Below are 25,067 nucleotides of genomic sequence, written 5' to 3' on the forward strand. Positions count from 1 at the left end.
TGATATCAATATGTGACACCATTACTTTTGATGTCTTAAAGCAGGGGTGTCAAAATCATTTTTGTAGTATATTGTAGTTACGATTTCCCTCAGGGGGCCGTCATGGTGAAACCATAAAAATCCTGAATCACATTATCCTATTTACACATGAAATTTATGAACTAGTTTTGGAATCAGAAATCAAGCGTGATGGGTTTTTAAACCATTGTTCACGTCTGGTAACACAAAAATGCTTATAATATCTCAACATTATCATTTATGATATATGACAATTTGAAATGTTGTGACATATTTTCACAAGAATCACAGATTTTGACACTGATGATTTGCCTTCATGGGCCACATAAAATAATGTGGTGGGCCAGATCTGGCCCCCGGGCCTTGAGATTGACACCTGTGTCATAAAGTATGTATATTTTTAAACATTTAGTACATTTCCAGAAAATCCCAATCTTCCATTACTCATGAGCTAACTTTAAGACAGGCTTGCGCATGGTCATTTGGTCCTTTGGGGCTAACTGGTGATTTTTCAATCGGGGACAATGTTATCAAATTATAAAATATTGTTTTCAGGTTGACAGGCATTGAATATTTTCCACAATCATCAACTGTCAATCTTGACCTTTCATCTGACAGATATTCTTACATCCTTGCAATTTTGATCAGCTCCGAGCAGCAAAGAGGAGGAAAGGAATGCAGTGATGGACTGAGACATAAGTGGAAAAACATCAAGGCAAGCCAATTGATTCACACAAGAATGTTGTTGTGAACATACAAAAAGCATGTTAAATTCATTTCAAATTAAAGACATGCCAGTTTAATTCACAGGTCATCACTTGAAATTGTTCACTTTTGGCTTAAACAATCCTGTACTGCACCTTAGTGGAAAAAAAGGTCAATTGCAGCAGAAACGCACACCAATTTGGAGGGCATGATTGAGTGAGTACAGAGTTCAGGCAACTTTGACCATATTTGAAAATGAATGCCTGCTGCAACACACAAACACGCACACATGACACTTTTCAACAACGTGGAAAAATTTAACATTCTATTTGAAAGCTGTCACTTTGCATAGTTCTGATGGGTCAAAAATGTCAAAACAAGTTTGGTAGGTGCTGCTGTATTGACACCCAATTCCAGCTGGATTCCTTTGGAAGCTTTTGTGGCATAAGACAAAGACAATTGTCTGCAGGAAATAGCAAAGGCATTTTCCTTAACTTTTTAAAGACAACAGTCTGTCATGGTCGTACCGGTCCAGCCCTGGCTCCGAAGGTCCCCTGCACACCTGCGTTGATTAGGAGGCAGATACCTGCCTCATCAGCTCTAATGAACCCTAGTATATATAGGACCCGGCGGACGGTCTGGCTTTGCCAGATCATTGCCGTCCATGCCTCGTTCCCGCACTTCCGCATTCCTGATCCTGAACCCCTGTGAACCGACCTCTGGCTGTCCTCTGACCAACCCCGTAAGCTTGACGCTCCTGATTCTACTGCTTGCTCTGACTGACTCTCCGGCATTCGACCTTGGAACAAATAAAGATCTTCCTTTAACTGCCTTCCTGTCTACTGATGTCGTGCATTTGGGTGCGCCGTAGCGTTCTGGTTATGACACAGTCAAGTAATTTGTTGATCCAAATCCAGTTTATTGGTTAAAATCAAAACTCTCACCGGGTAGTAAAATTGAAGTACCACAGCCTAACTAAGGGTACATGAGGAAATCAGATAGAAATGAAAATGAACAACTACTGTCATGAGCTAACTGCAACACAAGTCCAAATAATAATTCTCATGTAAAAAATACATGAACATTAATTAAAAATACATTTCTAACATTGGTTGACAGCATTTAAATAAGTATTCCCACAATTGCAGCTTACAAAACAACATGAAAAAAGCAATACAAACAAGTAAATAGTACATAAATGGTTGAACATTTTGTGCATTTTTTTTAAATTGGTTTCCAGTGCCTTTTGGGGTGAGATGTGCTTACATTCACCTGCTAAGTGACACACCCTCACACACAATCTCTGCATCGCAGAAATATCAGATAGCACAAGGCACCTAACAGTAAGCAGCTACAAAGATCATAAGCAACAACAAGGCTTTGGTTCAGAGACGAGTAGCGATTAACACTTCCCCTACTTCTATTCACGAACTGGTGCAGCAGCAATACGTCACGATGAAGATCAGACAAAGTGAAGCTGGTGGTCACGTGGGCTGGACCACATCGGCAGCGTTGTTGCCACAGGGACAACAACTGGAGGATAATGTGAAGGAGAAAGAAATAAGACAGGAGAGAAGGAAGTTGAAACTGGCTTGTGGCAATTAGTTAAATAGGGATATTTGCTACTCAGGGTTGACTTTGAGCTGTATGAAATATCCTTCTGTGATTAATATGTCACCATCTCAGCCATATAGACCGGTCCAAACCACAGTTAACCAGCAGTAGCCTCTACGATGTCATGTCGTCACAGTACACCTACAGTAATTATGAGCAATGCAGTATTTACCACATAACGTGAAGACGAGACGGCTAAAACACAGAGTCACAACTACCACTGCTAGGAAAAGATTCAGTTGAAAACGGCCAACAAGTAAAGGATTACAGGTAAAGTGCTGAAAGAAAACATGCTATAATAATGTTGCCTATACACAAGCAAAACACACTACATATTATAATGTTGTCTATATGCTAAACACGGGCTAGAGTCTAGGTACTTGGAGAGACCTAAAACTATTAACACGTAGGCCTCAGCCCTCTTTCGAGATGCCTTTCTTACACTGTTGCAGTGAGTCCTATGAAGTGTTCTGGGACAATGTATTTGGACGTAGGCATGACCAGCTAGGCCTATGAAGACACAGAGCACACAGACAGTAAGAAAGAAGAACCAAGTACAAGGAGATGTTTGATTAGCTCATAGTTGCTACAGGCGCTCTTATGGTCATCATCATTGCAATGTCAGGCTGCAAAGAGATGACAATGGTTGATTAACCATCATCATGCAAAATGAAAAACAAAACATTAACAATCCAATTAATTGCACTTTAGAAATAAAGGGCCAGAGCGCATGTTTCCGGTGATAATCTTTCACTGCGATTCCATGACACTGAGCCCTTCTTGAAATGTAGTCCTCTTTATAGCCACCCCACAATGCTTTGTGTGATGCTTAGTTGCTGAGTTGGGAACAGTCATGAAGGTCACTTTCAAGCTCTTGCTGTTGAGTTCTTTTTGCAACATATTCTGTTGCTCCAGTTCAGTGACATCGGCATATTAGGTAAGCTTAGCTCGACTGAAGATTCGGGTCCATGTGAAGAGAATTTAATTATTTCTGCTCACAAAACCGTTGTTTTATGACTTAATAAATTATACTAAGGGATCGGGCCCTGCTCCCTGCCCTGTGGTGCAGTTGACATCAGTGAATCCCAGCAGAGGTGCAAAGGTACAATAGTCTTGTGGCCTTTGCCAGTACGTCAACATGGCTTTCTTGATAAAAGGTTCAGACCTTGTAGACCATGTAGGGTTATGCGTGTGCCTGTTGTTGCCAGAACCTCGACAGCGGCTGCCAGCCTGGGGAGTGGCGAGGATAGACGACAGCGGTGTGAACTCAGAAAGCTGACCCTTGTAGAGTTTATCAGCATTCTGTGTGAGTATTGGAATGGAGAAAAAAAAGATTATGACTATGGATGTCTGCAGAAGAGCTACACAAACATCCCAATTGGGTTCAGAGTTTTGAGACAGATTTCTTTAGCATTTATAGCACACTTGTAACTAAATGACTGAATTGACTAGATTAGCAACACTTTTTACTCTGATTTATCAACCGGGATGTTGTGTCCACGTTTACAGCTTCTATATTAACAAACAATCCATGCAAATAGAACCATAAGCCTTAAGCCCCACGGAATTTTCATTAGAAAGGGTGTACTCAGTCACTTGAAGATCCAAGGAATCCAAACATATCAAAACACCCAAGAAGCCCACACACATACATGTTCAACCACCTCGGAGTGAGGCCCAAATTTCTTTGATGCAGAGCAACCATGTTTATTAAACCAACATACACAGACAAGGTAAGTTTTACCATGCTGAAGCCTTCTAGGCTTGTGTAACAGCTAGCAAGGAGTCAGAACTCAGGCAGGCTTCAGCCTCCTCATAATTATCTGCCACATGCTGCATACACAAAAACACCCCACCACATACACACGACAGACATTTTTCGCTTCAGAGGTGAATCTGGATGTGACTTCAGTTTCATGCAAATGAACACGTTGAAAGGAATGTGGCAGGAAAAAGGAAGTGTGGGCGGGTTGAAAGGAAAGGCAGAGGGCGGGTCACCTCAGGGCAGGGTTAGAAACTGATTCTGCTGGATGTCTGAGACAGCATAAAGATGGTGGAAGGCTGAGAGGCAAGGCACCGATGTTTCATCTGGGAGGGGAGCTGAATTGCATGGAGGTGGAGGGCGGGGAGGGGGAAGGAGGAAGCAGGAAGTCAGATGATGGTGAGGAAAAAAAGGGAAGGGAAAGACAAAAGGTTAAGGCTTAGAAGATCAGTTAGATCGATAAAAAGGTGAACAGTATTTAAAACTGAAGGTAAGAGAGAGACAGAGAAACATCTTAGAATCAATTGGGTGGATTGCTGGCGCTCTACAAGTTAAGGGAGATGAGATGGTTTAGATCAAAGATAAATACACTTCATCTTGCATTGTGTTTATTTGTGACAAAATTAATAGAACAATTTTAAACACCCAGTGGAAACACAAATACCGTCACACTGGACTGAAATGAATTAAAAAAGCACAGACATGCACAGAGGTACGCTGACTGACTTACATCCTCAAAAGCAGGAACATAGCCGAGTCCTGCATGCATCTGCTGATCCACAGCCAGCAGTTAGACATGACACGGTCACAGACTGCCCATGCTTTAAACTACACTATTAATGCTGGAGAGAATTCTGGCGAGTTGGCAAAGGGGGTACATTCACCCACTAATAACTCACGGTTCGGGGAAAAGCTCACCTGTATACATTCTGTTGTAGTGGGCCACAGTGTCCTCCAAATGACCTTCTTAAGCACATCTGGTAGCAGACTGGCTGTCATCAGCAGTACTATGCTGAGCCACGCAGGCCCACTAGACAACATCTGCATAAATACATAGTACATCCTCTGGTAGTTGAGAAAAGGCCTGTAAGACACAAGACATATCAGAACACCTGGTTCACTGTAGAGAACTGCTGAAAATAAATAAATAAATAAAAACACAGGTAGTACAAAGCCTACCAGATGATTCCGCCCCACAGCAAGGAAAACACCACAAAGAAGATAAGTGAGCCCCATATAACAAAGTGGTTGATCCAGGTCCAGTAATGAGTATCAAGGGCCAACTGGAGGCATACAAGACATAACAGTGTGTGTGAGCGTGTCTTTGAATGTATCGCTAAGTCCCTTTCAGTGTGTATGGTGTACCTTGAACGTAACTGTGAAGACCAGGACTGTAAAGACCAGCGTCCCAAAGGTCCAATTCCCAAACATCTGCAGAAAAGAAAGAAGCTGTTCCTGTTTACCGTCTAATTTATAAGTACATTTAATTCTACAAAACACATATTGGAAAGTGAAACATACAAGCAGATCTCATCCTATATGCAAAATATTTCTGCACAAAATCAAAAAGTCAATCAGTCAAACATGATGAACAGTAATATGAAGCATGGCAGAAGAACAACAGGTGGTGTGAAAATGATATTTAAGAATACAATAGTCATCTTAACACAACGTTGGGTAAATCAATGAGGAACAAACAATTCATTAATAACCCTGGACCCTGCATTTACCTGCATTTTTGGTTCTGCACAAAGTAAGAAAACACCTTCTTTTTGCAAGTTGAATCATTTTCAGTTCTCTCAAAAAGCTCATCATAGCTACTGGCCATTAGTGGATGGAATACAACATAAACAAGAAAATCACAAGGTGCCAAGTAACCTTTCAGACAGTTCACTTCCATACATCAACAACAACGAAAATCTACTCACCCTTTACTTACAGAGCACACAGACTCACTTATGCACTTTTTAATTCTTCTCTCAAAAATTGACGCAGACAACAGCATCTTCACATTGGCACAGCTAACTGTCTAATAATATATACATTTGTGTTCTTCTATCGCATATAGTGTACAAAGGGGTTTGGAATAAGAGAACATGTGAGTTTGGATGACTATGCTTCTAATCTACAGCTGGTGGGTTGACAGCAAGCATCAAATAGAGGTAGATGAGATGAAATGGGCAGGCAATGGTTGGTTTTGTATGAGCAAGTGTGTGCGTGCATGGGGGGGTGAACTGTAAATCTTAGAGGGGTGACAGTAACACATGTCCACCTTACCATCTGCGTGTTGGTTGTCATTAGCTGGGAGGAGGAAGATAGAAGCATAAAGAAAAGGCAACACAAAGGTAAGAGGAGAGGAAAACAAAGGCCAAAAAAGTAAATCATGGCAACTAAACCACAGTCTGGTGGGGGAAAAAAAATAACTAATGCAAAGAAAAATAATAAAGAAACTGAGAAAGTTTTAGGACACTAACACCGGCCAAGAATGAAAAGAGGCAGACTGATGATGGTGACATTTGAGGAGACAGTCGAAATGCTCTCCGATATCTAATGGCCATCTGCCACTATTGTACAGTAGTTCAGAACCTGAACATTTTACCTTCAAGAAATTAAGATTGAATCATCTTAATCAGACAAGAGGCTCAAGCTGATTGTGGCTTGTATGAATTTGGATTACTTGTTATTATTCTCTTCCCCGAGCCTATTTTTTCCCATTTTTTCATTATTTTTTCTTTTATCTTTTGACAATATTAACTGTGACTTAAAATAGTATAAATAAGAGTGTTGTTGCTACCTGTCCGTTGCTGGTAAAGGTGGTGTTGTCAAACAGGAAGTAAGCACCAAAGAACATCACAATGGCATCATATACACCTAAGGCAGTCCAGTATACGAAGGTGGGCCACTGCAGTAATGAGTTCTTGGCAATGTCTCTGTGGAGGTAAAGATAAACCATCATGTTGAACAACAACACATCAGGCAAATTCTTTATTATTTATTCTGTTGGCGGTACCGTGGATGCGACTGGTGAGATCGTCTGCCTCACAGTTCTGAGGCAGACGTTGAAATGAAATGGTGGCACATTGGAGCAGTTGTAGAACGTCTACCTCACAATTCAGAGGACCGGGGTTCAAAATCCGGCCCCACCTGTGTGGGATTTGTATGTTCTCCCCGTGTCTGTGTGGGTTTTCTCCGGGCACTCCGGTTTCCTCCCATATCCCAAAAACATGCATTCGTTGGACACTCTAAATTACCGTTAGGTGTGATTATGAGTCTGAATGGTTGTTTGTCTCTATGTGCCCTGTGCTTGGCTGGCAACCAGTTCAGGGTGTACCCCGCCACCTGCCTGTTGACAGCTGGGATAGGCAAGAGTACTCCCTTTGATCCTTGTGAGGATAAGCCGCTAAGAAAATGGATGGATGGTCTCAGGTGGGAGAAGCTTCAGATCAGGACATTATCAGATTCATTCATCCATCCATTTTTTGAGATGCTTATCCTTACAAGGGTAGCGGGAGCACTTGCGCCTAGGTTGAGGTTATTGCTGCCAAAAGATGGTCAAACAGACTATCAAATCTAAGTGTTCACATACAATACTTTATCCTCCCTGTCCTATGAATGTGTAGATGATATTTAAAAAAAAGAAACATTAATAATAATAAGAGTTGTTTGGGTAATAATAGTTCAAGCAGACTCTTTTTTTCATTCTTGTGATTTAGATGAAGACCAGACAGCATATGATGACCAATTTATGCTGATGTTTAAGTCTGAAGGGTTTGCATACTTTTCCTACAATTTCATTTCATTTCATCCATCCATCTATCTATCCATCTATCCATCCATCCATCCATCCATGCATTTTCTGGGCCGCTTATCCTCACGAGGGTTGCGGGAGTGCTGGAGCCTATCCCAGCTGTCAACAGGCAGGAGGCAGGGTACACCCTGAACTGGTTGCCACCCAATCGCAGGGTATATGGAGACAAACAACAGTTACATTCACAATCACACCAAGGCGCAATTTAGAGTGTCCAATTAATGTTGCATGATTTTGGGATGTGGGAGGAAACCGGAGTGCCCGGGGAAAACCAACACAGACACGGGGAGAACATACAAATCCCACACAAGTGGGGCCGGATTTTGAACCCCGGTCCACTGAACTGTGAGGTAGACGTTCTACAACTGCTACAATGTGCCACCATTTCATTTCATCAACCAAAATATGTTAGTCTCCATTTGCAAACTGGCTTATGCACAGTACTTTAACTTAGCTAAGGGACATATTTGGTCTTTTTAATTTTGGTTTTGTATCTAGGCAAAATAATACATCTATGTCACGGCCCAATCATTTTTTGACCTACAGATAAGCATATCTTTTGCTGGATGAGTGTTGCTGAGGTGTAGATTTAAAAGTGTGTTGTAGTCTCTCAGAAAATACCAATGTCAGATAACCACAGTCTTCAGTGACCCTTTTGACTATTCTGGATGGAAATAAATACAGTGACAAAAATAAGTATTTGAACACCCTGCTATATTGCAAGTTCTCCCACTTAGAAATCATGGAAGGGTCTCAAACTTTCATGGTAGGTGCATGTCCACTGTGAGAGGGATAATCTGAAAAGAAAAATCCAGAAATCACAATGTATGATTTTTTTAACGATTTATTTGTGTGATACAGCTGTAAATAAGTATTTGAACACCTGTCCATGGGCGAGAATTCTGTCCCTGAAAGACCTGTTAGTCCGCCTTTAAAAGTACACCTCCACTCTATGTATTATCCTGAATCAGATGCACCAGTGTGAGGTCATTAACTGCATAAAGACACCTGTTCACCCCATACAATCAGTGAGACTCAAACTTGTATCATGGCCAAGACCAAAGAGCTTTCCGAAGCCACCAGAGACAAAATTGTACAACTCCACATGGTTGGAAAGGGCTATGGAGAAATTGACAAGCAGCTTGGAGAAAAAAGGTCCACTGTTGAACCAATCATTAAAAAATGGAAGAAGCTAAACATGACGGTCAATCTCAATCGGAGTGGAGCCCCATGCTGGATATCACCTCGTGCGGTCTCAATGATCCTTAGAAAGGTGAGGAATCAGTCCAGGACTACACGACAGGACTTGGTCAATGACCTGAAAAGAGCTGGGACCACCATTTCCAAGGTGACAGTTGGTAATACACTAAGCCGTCATGGTTTGAGATCACACATGGCACAAAAGTTTCTCCTCCTTAAACCAGCACATGTCTTAAGTTTGCCAATGACCATTTGGATGATACAGAGGAGTCATGGGAGAAGGTTTTGTGGTCAGATGAGACCAAAATGGAACTTTTTGGTCATAATTCCACTAAGTGTGTTTGGAGGAAGACGAATGATGAGTTCTATCCCAAGAACACCATCCCTACTGTGAAGCATGGGGGTGGTAGCATCATGCATTGGGGGTGTTTTTCTGCATCTGGGACAGGACGACTGCACTGTATTAAGGAGAGGATGACCGTGGCCACGTATTGTAAGATTTTGGGGAACAACCTCTTTCCCTCAGTCAGAGCATTGAAGATGGGTCGTGGCTGGGTCTTTCAACTTGACAATGACACGAACCACACAGCCAGGAAAACCAAGGAGTGGCTCCGTAAGAAGCATATCAAAGTTCTGGCATGGGCTGGCCAGTCTCCAGACCTAAACCCAATTGAAAATCTTTGGAGGGAGCTGAAACTCCGTGTTTCTCAGCGAAACCTGTCTGATCTTGAGAAGATCTGTGTGGAGAAGTGGGCCAAAATCCCTCCTGCAGTGTGTGCAAACCTGGTGAACAACTAAAGGAAACGTTTGACCTCTAAAATTGCAAACAAAGGCTATTGTACGAAATTTTAACATTGGTACACAACCTGTACAAAGAAGGGTCCTTCTTCAGGATGTCTATGTTTATATGCTGCTCGATGAGACTGTAGAGCAGAATGGGCAGCGAAGTGAAGCTGATGTTGTACAGAGTCAAGTAAGCTGTATCATAGAGTGGCTGAGGATGATGAAAGACAATGATACATGTTATCTATTGTTTATCTGTTGTGGTGACTTTGTATACTTTGCCTTGTTTATCTGCGTGTTTCTACCTGTTGTGAGAAACCACAGAAGAACTGGTAGAGGAACTGCGGGAAGATGAAACAGACATTCTAGGGGAAGAGAAGAATAAGCACAGTCTATTGCACATAAAAACAACAATCCATCCACACTAGACAGTACCTTGTAAAAGAAGTACTGAACAAGTTCAGATATGCGTATGTAATAATAGTGTCCATGGACGAGGAGAATCTTCTTGAGGTGTTTGAATTTTGGGATGGCATAGTCACTGTTCCTCACAGCCTGACGTCCCTCTTTACCCATGATACCTGAAAGACAACGACAGCTATGTAGTCATTGAAATGCTCCTCAGCTTTAAATTTCTTGCAAGTGTAAAGTACTCAAAGATGTCCTAACCTATGCCAACGTGGGCTTCGAGGATCATGCTAACATCATTGGCTCCATCTCCAACGGCAAGTGTGATGGGATGCTCCTTGGATGCCTTGATCAGCTTCACAACCTTGAAAGGACAAAGATCATCATCTTTGCGTTCTCATTTTATAACACAAACAAATTTAGGGGAAGAGGTTATGTTTGTACCTGCGCTTTCTGAAGAGGTGCCATTCGACAGCAGAGTACGGCGCTGCAGTTCCGGCAAATTTCAAGAAAGATTTCTTTGTAGTTCCCTGAGTTGGAGTCCTCCTGGCCTGGCTTCATCACCGTTGAGAGGGTGGCACCATCGATGATGAGCCCAAAGTCCATGTAGTCTCCAGATAAACTGCAGTCACAAGCCCTACAAGATCACACTTGGTGGACTAACAAGGCTGATGGCAAAAAAATAACCCAAACTCATTTTTGATTGACAATAACTTTTTGCTGCAATTCTCAGAGCTGATGATATCTTTAAAAACACTCAAACACACCGAGATACGTCCCTGGTCATGCCACCGTGTTGCCTGAGGACCGTTCTGCTCAGATCAAACAGGACATCGTGTAAGCTCTGTTCCTCTGTCCGCTTGGTAGTCAGCTCCAGGATTTGCGTGTTGCGGTGGAAAAGTTTGCTGGCGTAGCAAGTGGCAGATGCTGTCTCCATTTTGTCACCGGTCAGCACCCATACTTTCATACCAGCCTTGTGCAGAGATTCAATGGTGTCTGCTGCTTTTTCTTGCAGTCTGTAATGGTCAAGTTCAAGGAAAGGTCAGAGAAATAGTAATTAGTCCACTTCAAATGCGTGGAAGCTATAATTTATGGCAGCTACAGAACCACAGTTGTCACTAAACACTAAAGGTTTTCATGACTACTTTTTTGCTGCCTCACTCTCTACAAAGCACAAGTTGACCTTCAGTGCCTTCCTAGCCCACCATGTCTTGGCATGCATGATTCTTGCATAATTCAGAAAACTGCAAGTAAGGAAAGAAGTTGTTACTGTCATGATCCTGGATTCCAGCCAGGGCTGGGCGTGGCCGTCTAATCGGAAGGGTCACACCTGCGCCTCATGACCTCCGATTAGACCCAGTACATATAGGACCCGGGGGACGACAGAGACTCTGCTAGATCGTTGCCTCTCATGACTCGTTCCCGCACTACCGTACTCCTGACGTCTACCTCCCGTGTACCGACCAACGCCTGTCTCCCGACCTACCCCGTAAGCCTGCCGTTACTGATCTTGCTGCTTGTTTGGACTGACTCCCTGGTAACCGACATTGGAACGAATAAAGGCTTATTCCGCACTGCTTACCTCTCACCTGAGTCGTGCATTTGGGTCCACCCCCGAGTCTCGTCCGTGACAGAACGATCTAACCAAGAACATGGACCCAGCCGACTCTGAAGCCATTCGCCGTGCGCTGCAAGTGCAGGGCAAACGCCTGGGTGAGCAAGAGGCTGCTCTCCAGGGTATGACTCACCAGATCCAGGAGCTCTGCACCCAGCTGCAACCGTGGCTAGCCTCCCAAGCTAGCGCGGCCGCTCCTGTGCCTCCCCGTGCCACCATCACTCCGCTCTCTCGACCAGAGCGGTTCTCAGGCGACTCCGGTAACGTCAAGCCCTTCTGGCGCAGTGCGATCTCCACTTTGAGCTGCAAGCTTCCGCTTTTCCCACGGACCGCTCCCGGATCGCCTTCGTCATTTCCCACGTGACAGGGAGGGCGGAGGCATGGGCCACCGCCGAGTGGAGCCGTAACTCGGAGACCTGCCGCTCATGGGCGAGCTTCGTCTGCGCGCTCAACCAGGTGTTACAGTATGCGGCTCCGGAACGCCAGGCGGCGGCGTCACTCATGACAATTCGCCAGGGGCGTCGCCGCGTGTCCGACTACGCCATCGAGTTCCGGATTCGGGCTGCCGAGAGCCGCTGGAATGAGGAAGCCCTCCATGACGCGTTTTACGAGGGACTGTCCCCACAGATCCGTGGTCACCTCGTGGCCATGGATCTTCCGCCTTCGCTTAACTCCCTCATCGCATTGGCCCTCAAGGTGGACCAGCGCCTCACCGTGCAGAGACAGATGGAGGGCCTGAGGGAGGAGGAGAGGGAGAGTCGCAGTCCGGTTGTTTCCGCTTCCCGGCCACCCGTGTTGTCAGCTTCACCGGAAGCCATGCAAGTGGAGGGGCTTGGCAGCTCAGCGGAGGAGCGCTTACGTTGGCGACGAGAGGGACGCTGTTTTTACTGCGGGCGTTTGGGACACTTGATCGCCCGTTGCCCGACTCGACCAGGGCATTCTGACATCAGGATCGCTACTCCGGTGAGTGTGCGGTACACCGCGACGGGGTCAGGGAGGTCCATTCTTCACCTCACCTTGGGAACGGACTCCCGTTCATGCTCTGTGACGGCTTTTATAGATTCTGGGTCGGAAGCAAACCTGATAAATCCCCGCGTGGTCGAGGAGCTGGGGGCAGCAACCTTTCCCACGCAACGTTTTCGTCACGCCTATGCCGCCAACGACAAGTTCCTTTGTCGGGTTACTCATCGCACTCAGACGCTACGTATGAGCTTTCCGGACGCTCACTCGGAGCGTATTAGATTTCATGTCTTCGACGCACGTAGTAGCGACATCATCTTGGGCAGCCCGTGGCTCAAAGAACATAATCCGCACATAGATTGGACCACGGGTCAGGGGTATTCAAGTTGCGCCGGTTCGGCTAACAGAACCTAGTACCGCCCTGGACCTGACCGCAGTGCCCTCCTGCTACCATGACCTACGGGAGGTCTTCTCTGAATCTAAAGCAAAGTCTCTGCCGCCACATCGGTCATACGACTGCGCGAATGAACTCCTGCCAGGCACCTCTCCTCCCAGAGGGAAACTGTTCTCTTTAACCGGACCAGAGCATCAAGCCATGAGGGACTACATCGAGGACTCGCTGGCAGCCGGACTCATTCGCCCCTCATCCTCACCAGCCGGTGCGGGGTTTTTTTTTGTTAAGAAGAAGGACTCCACGCTGCGACCCTGCATCGACTACCGAGGCCTGAACGACATCACAGTCAAGAACAGGTACCCTTTGCCGCTTATCTCTACAGCATTCGAACTCCTCCAGGGAGCCCGGGTCTTCACCAAGCTCGACTTGCGCAGCGCTTACCATCTGGTGCGGATTCGGGAGGGGGATGAGTGGAAGACGGCGTTCAACACCCCCACAGGGCACTATGAGTATCTGGTGATGCCCTTCGGACTGACAAACGCTCCGGCCGTCTTTCAGAACTTCATTAACGACGTGCTTCGGGAGTTCCTGAACAGATCTGTCTTTGTTAATCTGGATGATATTCTCATCTTTTCAGCATATCTAACCTCTCACATTCAACAAGTCAGAGAGGTGCTCCGGCGTCTGCAGCAGCACCAATTATACGTGAATATGGAGAAGTGTGAGTTCCATCGGGCATCCGTGTCCTTCCTGGGCTTCGTCCTGGCTGAGGGAGAGATACGGATGGATCCCGGGAAGGTCGACGCGGTGCTGCGGTGGCCTACCCCCACCAACAGGAGGGAGGTACAGAGGTTTCTGGGATTTGCCAATTTCTATAGGAAATTCATAAGGAACTTCAGTTTCGTGGCCGCTCCTCTGCATTCGCTCACCTCGCCACATACCCTCTTCGACTGGTCCGGGACCTGCCAGGAGGCCTTCAGCAGGCTCAAGGCAAGTTTCACTACTGCGCCCGTTCTCATTATTCCGGACCCAGATAACCAGTTTGTGGTGGAGGTGGATGCATCGAATTCAGGAATCGGAGCAGTCTTGTCGCAGAGGAGTCCCAGGGATGGAAGGATCCACCCGTGCGCGTTCCTGTCTAGAAAGTTGACCCCGGCAGAGAGGAACTACGACGTGGGAGTTAGGGAACTGCTGGCGGTCAAGAGCGCGTTGGAGGAGTGGCGGCACTGGCTGGAGGGCTCGCAAGTACCGTTCGTTGTCTTCACGGACCATAAGAACCTTGAATACCTGAAGTCGGCGAAGAGGTTGAACGCCCGTCAGGCCAGGTGGGCCCTATTTTTCACCCGCTTCCACTTTAAGGTGTGTTTCCGCCCAGGCTCCAAAAACGGCAAGCCAGATGCACTCTCGCGGATCCACGAGGGAGGGCGCACGGATTCAGACGCCGCTACTATCCTGCCAGCGGGGTGCTTCGTGGCCGGTTTCACCTGGGCGATCGAGTCGCGGGTGAAGGAGGCTCTGGGAGAGACACCGTCACCCGCGGATTGTCCGTCGGGCCGCCTGTTCGTCATCCCATCTCTGCGGGGAGACGTCATCAACTGGGCCCATACCAACAAGACGGTCTGCCACCCGGCCGGGTATGGCGAAGACACGTTCAGTGGTCGAACAAAGGTTCTGGTGGCCTAACCTCAGCAAGGACGTAAGGGAGTTCGTCAACGCCTGCCCGGTGTGTGCTGCCAATAAGACTTCCCGCCTACGGCCTGTTGGTGAGTTGCAACCCCTGTCCATCCCCTTTCGTCCGTGGTCACACATCGCGCTGGACTTCGTCACCGGCCTGCCGCCTTCTCAAGGGAACACAGTGGTGCTGTCCGTAGTGGACCGTTTTTCCAAAATGGTTCACTTCGTGCCGCTTCCGAAGATCCCGTCGGCCAAGCAGACAGCCCAGTTGGTACTAGACGAGGTCGTCCGTTACCACGGCCTACCCCAGGACATCGTTTCGGACAGGGGTCCGCAATTCAGCGCCCGTTTCTGGAAGGAGTTCTGCAACCTCATCGGCGCTTCAGCAAGTCGGACATCGGGTCATCACCCAGAGTCTAACGGCCAGACTGAGAGGATTAACCAGGAATTAGAGACCGGTCTTCGATGTCTGGCATCCAGGGACCAGAGCATGTGGAGCCAGCACATCAAGTGGGTGGAGTATGCCCACAATTCTCTACCCTCCGCTTCAACAGGTATGGCTCCACTCCATGTCGTGCATGGGTATCCTCCGTCCCTGTTTCCTCCACTGGTCACAGAATCCACAGTTCCGTCGGCCCTGGCCGTGGTGCGACGCTGGGAAGCAGCTCGGAGGACACTGCTGCGCATGAGCAGCGCCTACAAGGCCGCAGCAGACCGCAAGAGGAGGGCCGCACCAGAGCTCAGAGTGGGACAGCGAGTGTGGCTCTCCACCAAAGATCTCCCGCTGCGGACGAAATCCCGCAAACTTGCTCCCAGGTTCGTTGGCCCGTTCCCTGTTTCCAAGGTTATTAACCCGGTCGCCGTCTCGTTGAAACTGCCCAGGTCGATGAGGGTGCACCCTACGTTCCACGTCAGCAGACTTCGCCCGAATCGCACGTCGTCGCTGGCTCCTCCGCTCAAGTCCCCCCCGCCCCCCCGCATGGTCGACGGTGGGTTGGTGTACACCGTGCGCCGGTTGCTGTCTTCCCGCCGCAGAGGGAGGGGGGTCCAGTACCTGGTGGACTGGGAGGGATATGGCCCGGAGGAGCGCTCTTGGATCCCCTCCCGCTTCGTCGTGGACCGCTCCCTCATCAGGGACTTTCACGCGGCTCACCCTGATGTGCCTGGGCCGTCCAGAGCCGGCCGTTGAGGGGGGGGTACTGTCATGATCCTGGATTCCAGCCAGGGCTGGGCGTGGCCGTCTAATCGGAAGGGTCACACCTGCGCCTCATGACCTCCGATTAGACCCAGTACATATAGGACCCGGGGGACGACAGAGACTCTGCTAGATCGTTGCCTCTCATGCCTCGTTCCCGCACTACCGTACTCCTGACGTCTACCTCCCGTGTACCGACCAACGCCTGTCTCCCAACCTACCCCGTAAGCCTGCCGTTACTGATCTTGCTGCTTGTTTGGACTGACTCCCTGGTAACCGACATTGGAATGAATAAAGGCTTATTCCGCACTGCTTACCTCTCACCTGAGTCGTGCATTTGGGTCCACCCCCGAGTCTCGTCCGTGACAGTTACGGTGCACATAGAAAACCAATAGCTGATGCTGTGGGATTTTGGAAGAGAGGCATCCGAGACAAGAATACCATCCATCCATCCATCCATCCATCCATCTATTTTCGACCCCCTATTCGGTTTAATGACGCTTATCCCAGCTGAGTTAGAGCAATAGTTGGGGTACACTCTGGACTGGTTGTCAGTCAATCAAGGGCATGGGCTGCAACTAGTAAATATTTTTAGAATAGATTTTTAAATCACTTTGGATAAAAAGTGAGTTTGCATTCAAGTATACTGCTTATGATACATTTACATTTTTTTATGGTTTCTTAAATTTTGTTGTTGTTCATTTTGTATTGTTTAATGACTCAAGAAAACAAAATAAACAATAAAGCAATATCACATGAGAAAGAGTGATGAGAAATATTCACCAACCTTTCTGAAACAGAGCTACTTCCTGAGTAATGATTAATAAGAACAAGAAGGGCTACTGGTTTGATACAGATTCAGGTTCAACTTTATCTCAATCACAGGTTATTCATACTTTGGCTGCAAATAGATTCAACTGACCATTATTTTTTTTCCAAACTGATTATGATTCTGTTATTCTTTAACATTTTACAAAATAGGGAAAACTGTTGATAGTTGATTTAAAAAGTAAAATGAGATGTTTGCAAATATCTAAATTTGGATTGAACACAAAAGATAAGTATGATTTCATAGAGGACTGCAGATGTCAGAAAATATTTACAGTTGTTAGGCTAATATTTGAGGATTTGGGCAATTGTTAACTAAATAATGTTCCTAAACGATTAATTGTTTATCAAAATAGTTGTGAGTTCATTTGATAATCAATTTAGTTGTCGATTAATTGATTAATTGCTGCACTGCTAATAAAAACAACAAGCCATTCACACTCACTACGGGCAATTTAGAGTCTTTAATTTAAGATAGCTTGCGTGCCTTGGAACAGATAATTAAGCCCGAGTACCTGAAGAAAATTTAACCAAGCACAGGCAGAACATGATACCAGCACTCAGAAATCACCAAATTAATATTGCCAATACTCCATACCAAATGATTTAGGAACAGATCAATTATCTTAATGCTGTCGTCTACCTGTCTTCGACAGCGGTGGCTCCCAGCAGAATAAGGTCTTTCTCAATAATGTCGTAAGCCTCAGCCAGTCGTTTGTCCCTGTCTTGTAGTGCCAGCTTGGCTCCACTTAACAGGAGGCACACCTCCTGAAATTGCACTGGACTGAGAGGCCGATAGGCCACACAGAGAGTCCTAAGACCCTCCTGGGGAGTGATTCAGTTGAGGTAAGCTCAGTACGGAAGAGAAATGCAGTGCAGTTTATCTTTGTACAGTATGTGTTAAGAGTGTGATCTCTCACCACTGCATTGTGCTCCACCCGAGCTCTGACTTGATCCACCTTGCCTGATATGACCCTTGGGAAGATAGAAGAGTCTGCTCCTTTGCAGAAAAGGTATAGCTCACCTTCACATGTGGGAAAATAAACAAAGATGAAAAAATTTACAATAGAGAAATTTCATTAATAACACCAACAGAATATTCTTTTTACCAGTGCTGGCCCTGACAATGACGCTCATCCTCCGTCTGACTGAATCAAAGGTCAGAACTTCAAGGAGTTCAAACCTGATGGGGCAGGGGGACATTTAAAAAACATGCGTCCATCTATTTTCTTAGCCGCTGACCCTCATGAGGGCCACGGAAGTTCCGGACCCTATCCCAGCTGTCAACGACCATGAGGCAGGGTACACCCTGAACTGGTTCTAAGACAATCACAGGGCACATCGAGACAAATAGCCGCTCTCACAATCACATCTAGGGTAATTTAGAGTGTCCAATTAATGCTGCATATTTTTGTGATGTGGGATGAAACCGGATTGCCCATAGAAAACCCAAGCAGGCACGGGGAGAACATGCAAACTCCACACAGGCGGGTCCGGGATTGAACCCGGGACCTCAGAACTGTGAGGCCAACGCTTTCCAGTTGATCCACCCTGCTGCCCCATTTAATAAACACAGCCCAATAATCTTTTGCAGGAGAAGAGTGGATATATAAAAAATGCTTCAAAACCTCACTAACCTCTCAATCTTCTCTTCTCTATTCAAAATCTCCACGTGACTGTCCTTGAGTCTGAGATATGTGAAGCCAAGCCTTTAAGCACAACATAAATTATTACATATAGCTTGTATAAAACGGTCTTTATGCAAGATTTACGTTCAAAATATTAATTTCTGAGTGTGTGTGTCAGGCACCTCTTCATGCCCTCCACAAGCGCCACCTCGTCTGGTGATGAAGAAATGTAGAAAGAAGTGGACTTGCCATGGTGAATGCCCTGCTTTATGCCGTCCACTGTGTCCTCTTCTTTCACTTGGACAGTGTGGCACAAACACAGGGCGCGGAAAAAAAGTTCTTCCCGCTCCTGTTGTTTCAACAGTCAACACAGCTACTCTCATGTAATTACAAGCAAGTACTTTACATAAAGACACTTAATGTGATGTGGCCTCACTCACCCTGGCCTCAGGACCTGGTGATGTGTCGATCATGTCCATACTATCTGCACCAGGCATCACCTACAAATATGAAATAATGAGAGGATAAAACATAAATAGGGGGGAAATATCTGCAAATATGTTTCACAATTCTTTGATGAAAAGAATGATGTTTTTATTTTTACCTGTCCATTACAGATCGCTTGGGCTACATAAACATGTCCATCCACGCAGCACTCAATGAACTCCATGTTGTTCTCTGTCAGCGTCCCCGTCTTATCAGTAAATACATACTCCACCTAGAGAGAAGAATAAGGCTAAATCTACAGAGAATACCATCTGGAGAAATGTTTTCACACAGGGGAAGACAGTGGGGAACCTGTCCCAGCTCTTCATTCAGGTCGGATGTGTTGACCACTGCTCCCTCCCCAAGCTCATGGTCAAACATCTCATCATCCCACATAATGAAATAGGAGCCCAGAAACTTCTGCATCTCCACAGTGACGTACATGGAAACAGGGATAATGTAGTTAAATAGGACCATAAAGGCCAGGAAGTCTGTGAAGGCTCTGATCACCTGTGGAAGCAAGAGTAGACTATCAGAAGCCCAAATAGGAGTAACATGTTGAAAAAAAAATAAACACCAGAGTGACATGCTGCAATTAACAGACTCACAATGTGCCTCTGCCTCTCTGCCTCTGTTCTCTGATCATACCAGGGTTCGTCTCGGATAGGGTCAGCTTGCCACGCATATTTCAGCACAGTGTTGATAAAGGCCTTACTAATTAGAATGCATAGATAGACCACCAGGTAGGCGTTCATTGACCTGCCAATGAAAAAGCAGTTCAGAAACACCCATACAACATACCTCTTTGCACAAAATACGTTTGACTCTAGATATTAATTACATCACTCAATCTTTATTTGTAGAACATCGTTTCATACAGGCAATGCAACCCAAATAGCTTTAAAGATGGTCAGCGGACCAATAAATACTCCATGACTGATTAGAATCGAGCTGCTAGATACATGAATAGTTAGCACATCAGTCTCATATTAAGTTTGGGGCTCTGGCCTTCTTGTGTGGTTTTCTAGTTTCCTTACACATTGCAAAATATGCTTCATCAGTTAGTTATACTAAAACTTGTCCTTAGGTATGAATGTGAATGCAGAAGGTCACATATTTTGGCTAGTTAGACCTTTAGTGAGTGATTTGCTAAAACTAGACTTAGTCAATTTCATTAAAAAAAATAATAAATTGTTTTTTTTCATATGGATGTCCAGAAAAAAACCCTATGACAAATACTTGTTTGATCCAGTTTTGTATGTGTTTTTTCTATACATGCTTAAAACTGCCCCAATCCACCAACTGGTTGCCTTTGTGTAGAAGACCCAATTGTGAAAGTATACGTTTGTTTTGTTGACATCGCTGGCTTGACAGCGGAAAGCTAGGTGGAGATCTTCGCTAGTGATGTAGATACACTCGAGAAATTCAAATGACCTGATTTCAGGGCTTTCGCCAGAAAAACATCGGCAATTCAGAAAGGCGTGAATGATTTTAATTCATATTTCACATTTACTGAGGCATCACATAGCCAGTATTTTTTCTTCCAAATACTCTATTGGAAAAAATGCTGGATTGGTAAAATATGGCACCATTAATGGTTGTTTGTCAATATGTACCCTGGGATTGGATGGCAACCAGTCCAGAGTGTATCCTGTCCCTCCAAAAAATGAGCTGGTTTCTGCTCCAGCTCACCCTTTTGAGGATGACCGGAATAGAAAATGGATGGATGAAGGTATGATGAATGCAGATCATTCTGCTAATGAGCAAGCAGGGAGTTAAGAAATCTAGGAGCAGTAGAAACATGTCTAAATGTTTAAGAAATGGATGGGAATGTAAAGAAAAACATACTTTTCTACTGCAGAGCGTTTTTGGGACTTGGACTGGTAGTTGAGAGCCATTTTTGTTTCCATCCCAGTGTAAATGGCAACTGCTACAATAAGAGAGCAACACAAATGTTTGTTCGATTAGAATCTCCTCTTCAGGGATCACTGACAAACAACATTGCAAAAATGATCCTAAATTCTTCTGATTTATTTTACCATAAATGTACTCCGTGTTTTTCAGTGTGGCTCCTCTGAGAAGCAAGTTCTCTGATCCCAATGGCCTGTAAACAGCATTGTCACCAGTAGCATTCTTAAGAAAACAGGGACCTTAATATACAGGGAAAAACTTACTACAGTGTTCCCTCATTTAACGGAGGGGTCACATTCCAAAACATACCCGCGTTAAGTGAAATCCGTGTAGTAGAATTTTTTTCCCCCATCTCTTATGTTTTTTCACTCATTATATATAGATTTTTGGTTTACAGGATGGCAGCACGGTGGTTCATCTGGTAAAGCGTTGGCCTAACAGTTCTGAGGACCCGGGGTCGATCCCGGCCCTGCCTTTGTGAATTGTTGCATCTTCTCCCCGTGCCTGCGTGGGTTTTCTCCAAGCACGCCGGTTTCCTCCCACATCCCAAAAGCATGCGACATTAATTGGACACTAAATTGCCCCTAGGTGGGATTGTGAGTGTGACTTGTCTGTCTCCACATGCCCTGCGATTGGCTGGCAACCAGTTCAGGGTGTACCCCGCCTCCTGCCCGTTGACAGCTGGAATAGGCTGTAGCACTCCCCGCAACCCCTTGTGAGGATAACCGGAAAAGAAAATGGATGGACGGAGAGCACACATGATGTTTTTTTTCATTTACTGGATTATTTTTTTCATTTACAAAGAATGTTTTTGTGTACAGGTGTTTTGTTTTCTCCATTTACAGCACAGTATTTTTTTGTTTAGTTTTTTTCAATTATGGTGGTTTTTCATCAACAGTATGTTTTTTTTCTGTTTCGTATAGTGTTGTGAAAAAGTATGTGTCCCCTCTTGATTTCTTCTTTTTTTTGCATTTCTATCACACACAAAGGTTTCAAATGATCACAAAAAATTAATATCACTCAGAGACAACCCAAGAGAACGCTGTTTACACTGTATATCTGTTGCAGAATAACACTGACTACAAAACATGACAGACACCAATATAGCGTAGATGTGAAGGGTAGACATGATAATATTACCTTGCCACAGGCTCATTGTTCATGTAAATGTTGATGCGGCCAACAAACCTATTGGGAAAATTAAAAGAAGTACAGAAACAAATGTGTTGAGTAAATGTATCCTATAAGAGAGTTTATGGCTAGTGTATCCAGGTGCCTATTTCACTCACTTGTATAGGTCTGGCTGTGGTTGTTCACATTCTATGGTCGCATGGATTGAATCCACTTCGTTCTCGACGTTGTAAGCTTTGGTGTCCTGTAGTGCATTGTATGTCTGAGGGTGGAGGAAAAACATAGACAAACTCTAAAAGGAGTTGGGTGAGCTGTGTCAAGTGACAGTCCAGAATAATCATAAATCCTCACGCACCTTGTGACTGCTCTCACCATCCAGACTGGCTGTGGTGACATAGCAGGTCCCATCATCTCGGGATGAGGACAACAGGATGAGATCGCAGGGGAATGATTCATCTTCCTTCACGTAGACAATATCCCCGACCTGGGGCAAATTGAGTAAAGCGCTAACTTGCATCTATTCACAATGGAAATGCGTGAGTGCATTTGGTACAGCCTAAACCCAACAGTTTGTACAAGAAACATTTGCCGTTAACCCCAAGCAGGATGATCTCGGCCTTATGAGCTCTCACTTGACTTCTTTCTACACTTTAGTACAGAGGTTTTTGTTTTTATAATTTCCCTGGCATACATTTCTTATAAATTTGCATATATCATCAGTGTGTGTTTTTTTTGGGGGTGATAATAACAAAGAACTCTTGACAACTGTACATACAGTACAACCATCCCTGGCCCTCCTTGTATATGAATAAGAGGGTGAAGCCTTGCTTTGGGTAGAGGGAATAGAACATGTTGTACAAGGTAAGAGCGATTGATTTGGACACACAAATGCACATAAACACACCCGCAACTTGTGACTCTGCTTGCGGATCATTTTGCCACGTTGCACCACATGGACGGGACATTGGTTGACGGCATTGTCCGCTTTATGTCTCAGCCAGTCCTCGTAACCCTGAGAAACAGCGAGCGTCTCATGGTAGATGGTGACACGGGACATGACATCAAACCTTGCGCTTTCACCTGTTTTATTGCTGTAACTGTGATGACAAAGAAGAGTGGGAGTCCACTGGTGACTGGACTGGTCGGTGTGTCAATGATCAGCTGAAGAGATTAAGAGACACAATGGAAAGACAATATTCAGTTTTGAAACAAGGCACAATGGTGACATAACCCCATTTCCAACAGGTAGTGCTATTTTGTTCTGTTCCATACAGTACATATATTTCAATTTAAAAGGATACAAAAATAACTGATCCTATACCTAAAGGACCAAAATGATGGTGTTAGATACATTGTGGACAACAGAAAATCATCACTGCTGTGTTATGATGGGAATGAAATGGGAATAACACAAAAAGCACATTTTATCAAAAAAAGCTTGACCTTTTCCTGTAATAGCAGCCAAATACCAAAAAGAAAAAAAACATCAAATTCTGGATGAGCTTGATTGTCATCCATTGTTTACTTTGTCGTCTATAGTAATTATTTATGCCATTGACAATATTGCATACTCAAAGTATCACACTAGTTCGATGTCCCATTCTTTACACAAAAGCAGCTATTTCCATTATGCCTACACTTCCCATGGCAGAATTCCAAGTCTAACCAGGGCTTACTGCTTCAAACTGAAATACTCTTTAATGAAACTATACCTAACAATAACTTTATTGTTGTGTTTTACCTGAACCAGAAATATGATGAGAAAGTAGAAGTTGGCAACTCTCCTGAACTGCTCAAACATATTCTTGGGGATGAAGTTCCAAAATGTGTACTGGGAACACAAAACAGTACTCAGTTTATGCGCCAGGGACAATTAAGTGTAAGAAAGTCAATAAACGTTTGAATATCTCAAAAGCTTCCATATATCGAAGCCATGTACCAACACTTTTCAGTGTAGGAGTTTGAAGAGTTACAGCAATACAGCCCTAAACTCTATGTTCCAGATTTAGTAAATGTTTGTGCATGAAAAAATGGGCACCAATTTAATTGCTCACGCAAGCAAATGAGGAAGCTGATCTGGGATAATGGTGCACCTAGTACGGCATCTGCCAAATGGGCAAAAGTGTAGCACAGTTCATTTCGGCCATTCGGGGTGAACTTACATGCAAACAAATAGATTCCGCATGCACAGTAGGATTAATCAAACCTGAGAAAAATCACAATAGCTTTTCTTTTCCCCCTTTAAATCAAGTCTGATAGGCGCAGGCAAAATTAGAGACAATGTGGAGAATGGGTCTTTTCAAACTGTGTAAACAATTTAAACATTTATCACAATCACCGGCGGCACGGTGAAGCAGTTGTAAAGCGTTGGCCTCATAGTTGAGGTCTATGGTTCAATCCCGGCCCTGTGAAGTTTGAATGTTCTCCCCGTGCCTGTGTGGGTTTTCTCCGGGCACTCCGTATTGCTCCCGCATCCCAAAAACATGCAAGATTAATTGAACTCTCTAAATTGCCCCTACATGTGATTATGAGTGCGACTGTTGTCTGCCTCTGTGTACCCTGCGATTGGCTGGCAACCTGTTTAGGGTGTACCCTGCCTCCTGCCTGATGACAGCTGAGATAGGCTCCAGCACACCCGTGACTCTAGTGAGGATAAGCAGCTAAGAAAATTGATAGATTGATCACAAACACCAATTTAGCAATGCGCTCCGCACTGAATTATCTAAGGCATGGGTGTCAAACACAGTTCTGTCATGGGCAACATTATAGTTAGGGTCAAGGCCTTTAAGACTGAAACCACAAGAATGTTTAATCATTTTTACACATGAAATGTATGAACTAGTTTAGAAACAATAATCAAGGGAAATTGGTTTTTCAACTATTCATATTTGGTTAAAAAAAAAAATCCTTGTAAAATGTCAACGATGTCATTGATGATATCTCACAA

At 44.9% G+C, this 25,067-nt stretch overlaps 1 protein-coding gene across 14 annotated transcripts in view; it reads right to left on the reverse strand.

Annotated features, from left to right (window-relative positions):
* Positions 1-1,797: 1,797 nt before the first annotated feature.
* The window catches only part of atp11a (ATPase phospholipid transporting 11A), a 76,478-nt gene continuing 53,208 nt past the window's right edge, over positions 1,798-25,067 (reverse strand). For 3 of the 14 annotated variants that reach the window (XM_061804350.1, XM_061804342.1, XM_061804308.1), the window contains 29 exons: positions 23,862-23,951; positions 23,201-23,281; positions 23,025-23,132; positions 22,476-22,604; positions 22,279-22,382; positions 22,130-22,177; positions 21,118-21,182; positions 20,927-21,008; positions 19,687-19,837; positions 19,391-19,588; positions 19,197-19,310; positions 19,033-19,092; positions 18,775-18,941; positions 18,602-18,673; positions 18,074-18,147; positions 17,885-17,988; positions 17,608-17,789; positions 11,066-11,314; positions 10,743-10,935; positions 10,560-10,662; positions 10,326-10,471; positions 10,196-10,255; positions 9,974-10,101; positions 6,894-7,029; positions 5,465-5,530; positions 5,279-5,382; positions 5,018-5,183; positions 4,830-4,871; positions 1,798-3,639 (listed from right to left, as the gene is read on the reverse strand). In XM_061804350.1, the coding sequence (XP_061660334.1) occupies positions 3,364-3,639; positions 4,830-4,871; positions 5,018-5,183; positions 5,279-5,382; positions 5,465-5,530; positions 6,894-7,029; positions 9,974-10,101; positions 10,196-10,255; positions 10,326-10,471; positions 10,560-10,662; positions 10,743-10,935; positions 11,066-11,314; positions 17,608-17,789; positions 17,885-17,988; positions 18,074-18,147; positions 18,602-18,673; positions 18,775-18,941; positions 19,033-19,092; positions 19,197-19,310; positions 19,391-19,588; positions 19,687-19,837; positions 20,927-21,008; positions 21,118-21,182; positions 22,130-22,177; positions 22,279-22,382; positions 22,476-22,604; positions 23,025-23,132; positions 23,201-23,281; positions 23,862-23,951 (3,498 nt within the window). In that variant the 3' untranslated portion in view covers positions 1,798-3,363. Of the gene's footprint in view, positions 3,640-4,335; positions 4,438-4,465; positions 4,644-4,829; positions 4,872-5,017; positions 5,184-5,278; positions 5,383-5,464; positions 5,531-6,893; positions 7,030-9,973; positions 10,102-10,195; positions 10,256-10,325; positions 10,472-10,559; positions 10,663-10,742; positions 10,936-11,065; positions 11,315-17,607; positions 17,790-17,884; positions 17,989-18,073; positions 18,148-18,601; positions 18,674-18,774; positions 18,942-19,032; positions 19,093-19,196; positions 19,311-19,390; positions 19,589-19,686; positions 19,838-20,926; positions 21,009-21,117; positions 21,183-22,129; positions 22,178-22,278; positions 22,383-22,475; positions 22,605-23,024; positions 23,133-23,200; positions 23,282-23,861; positions 23,952-25,067 lie in introns of those variants that run through there. The other 11 variants (XM_061804410.1, XM_061804365.1, XM_061804358.1 and 8 more) reach the window with 11 other exon arrangements.

Source organism: Syngnathoides biaculeatus, chromosome 2 (genome assembly GCF_019802595.1).
Source record: "Syngnathoides biaculeatus isolate LvHL_M chromosome 2, ASM1980259v1, whole genome shotgun sequence".
NCBI classification, from domain to species: Eukaryota; Metazoa; Chordata; class Actinopteri; order Syngnathiformes; family Syngnathidae; genus Syngnathoides; species Syngnathoides biaculeatus.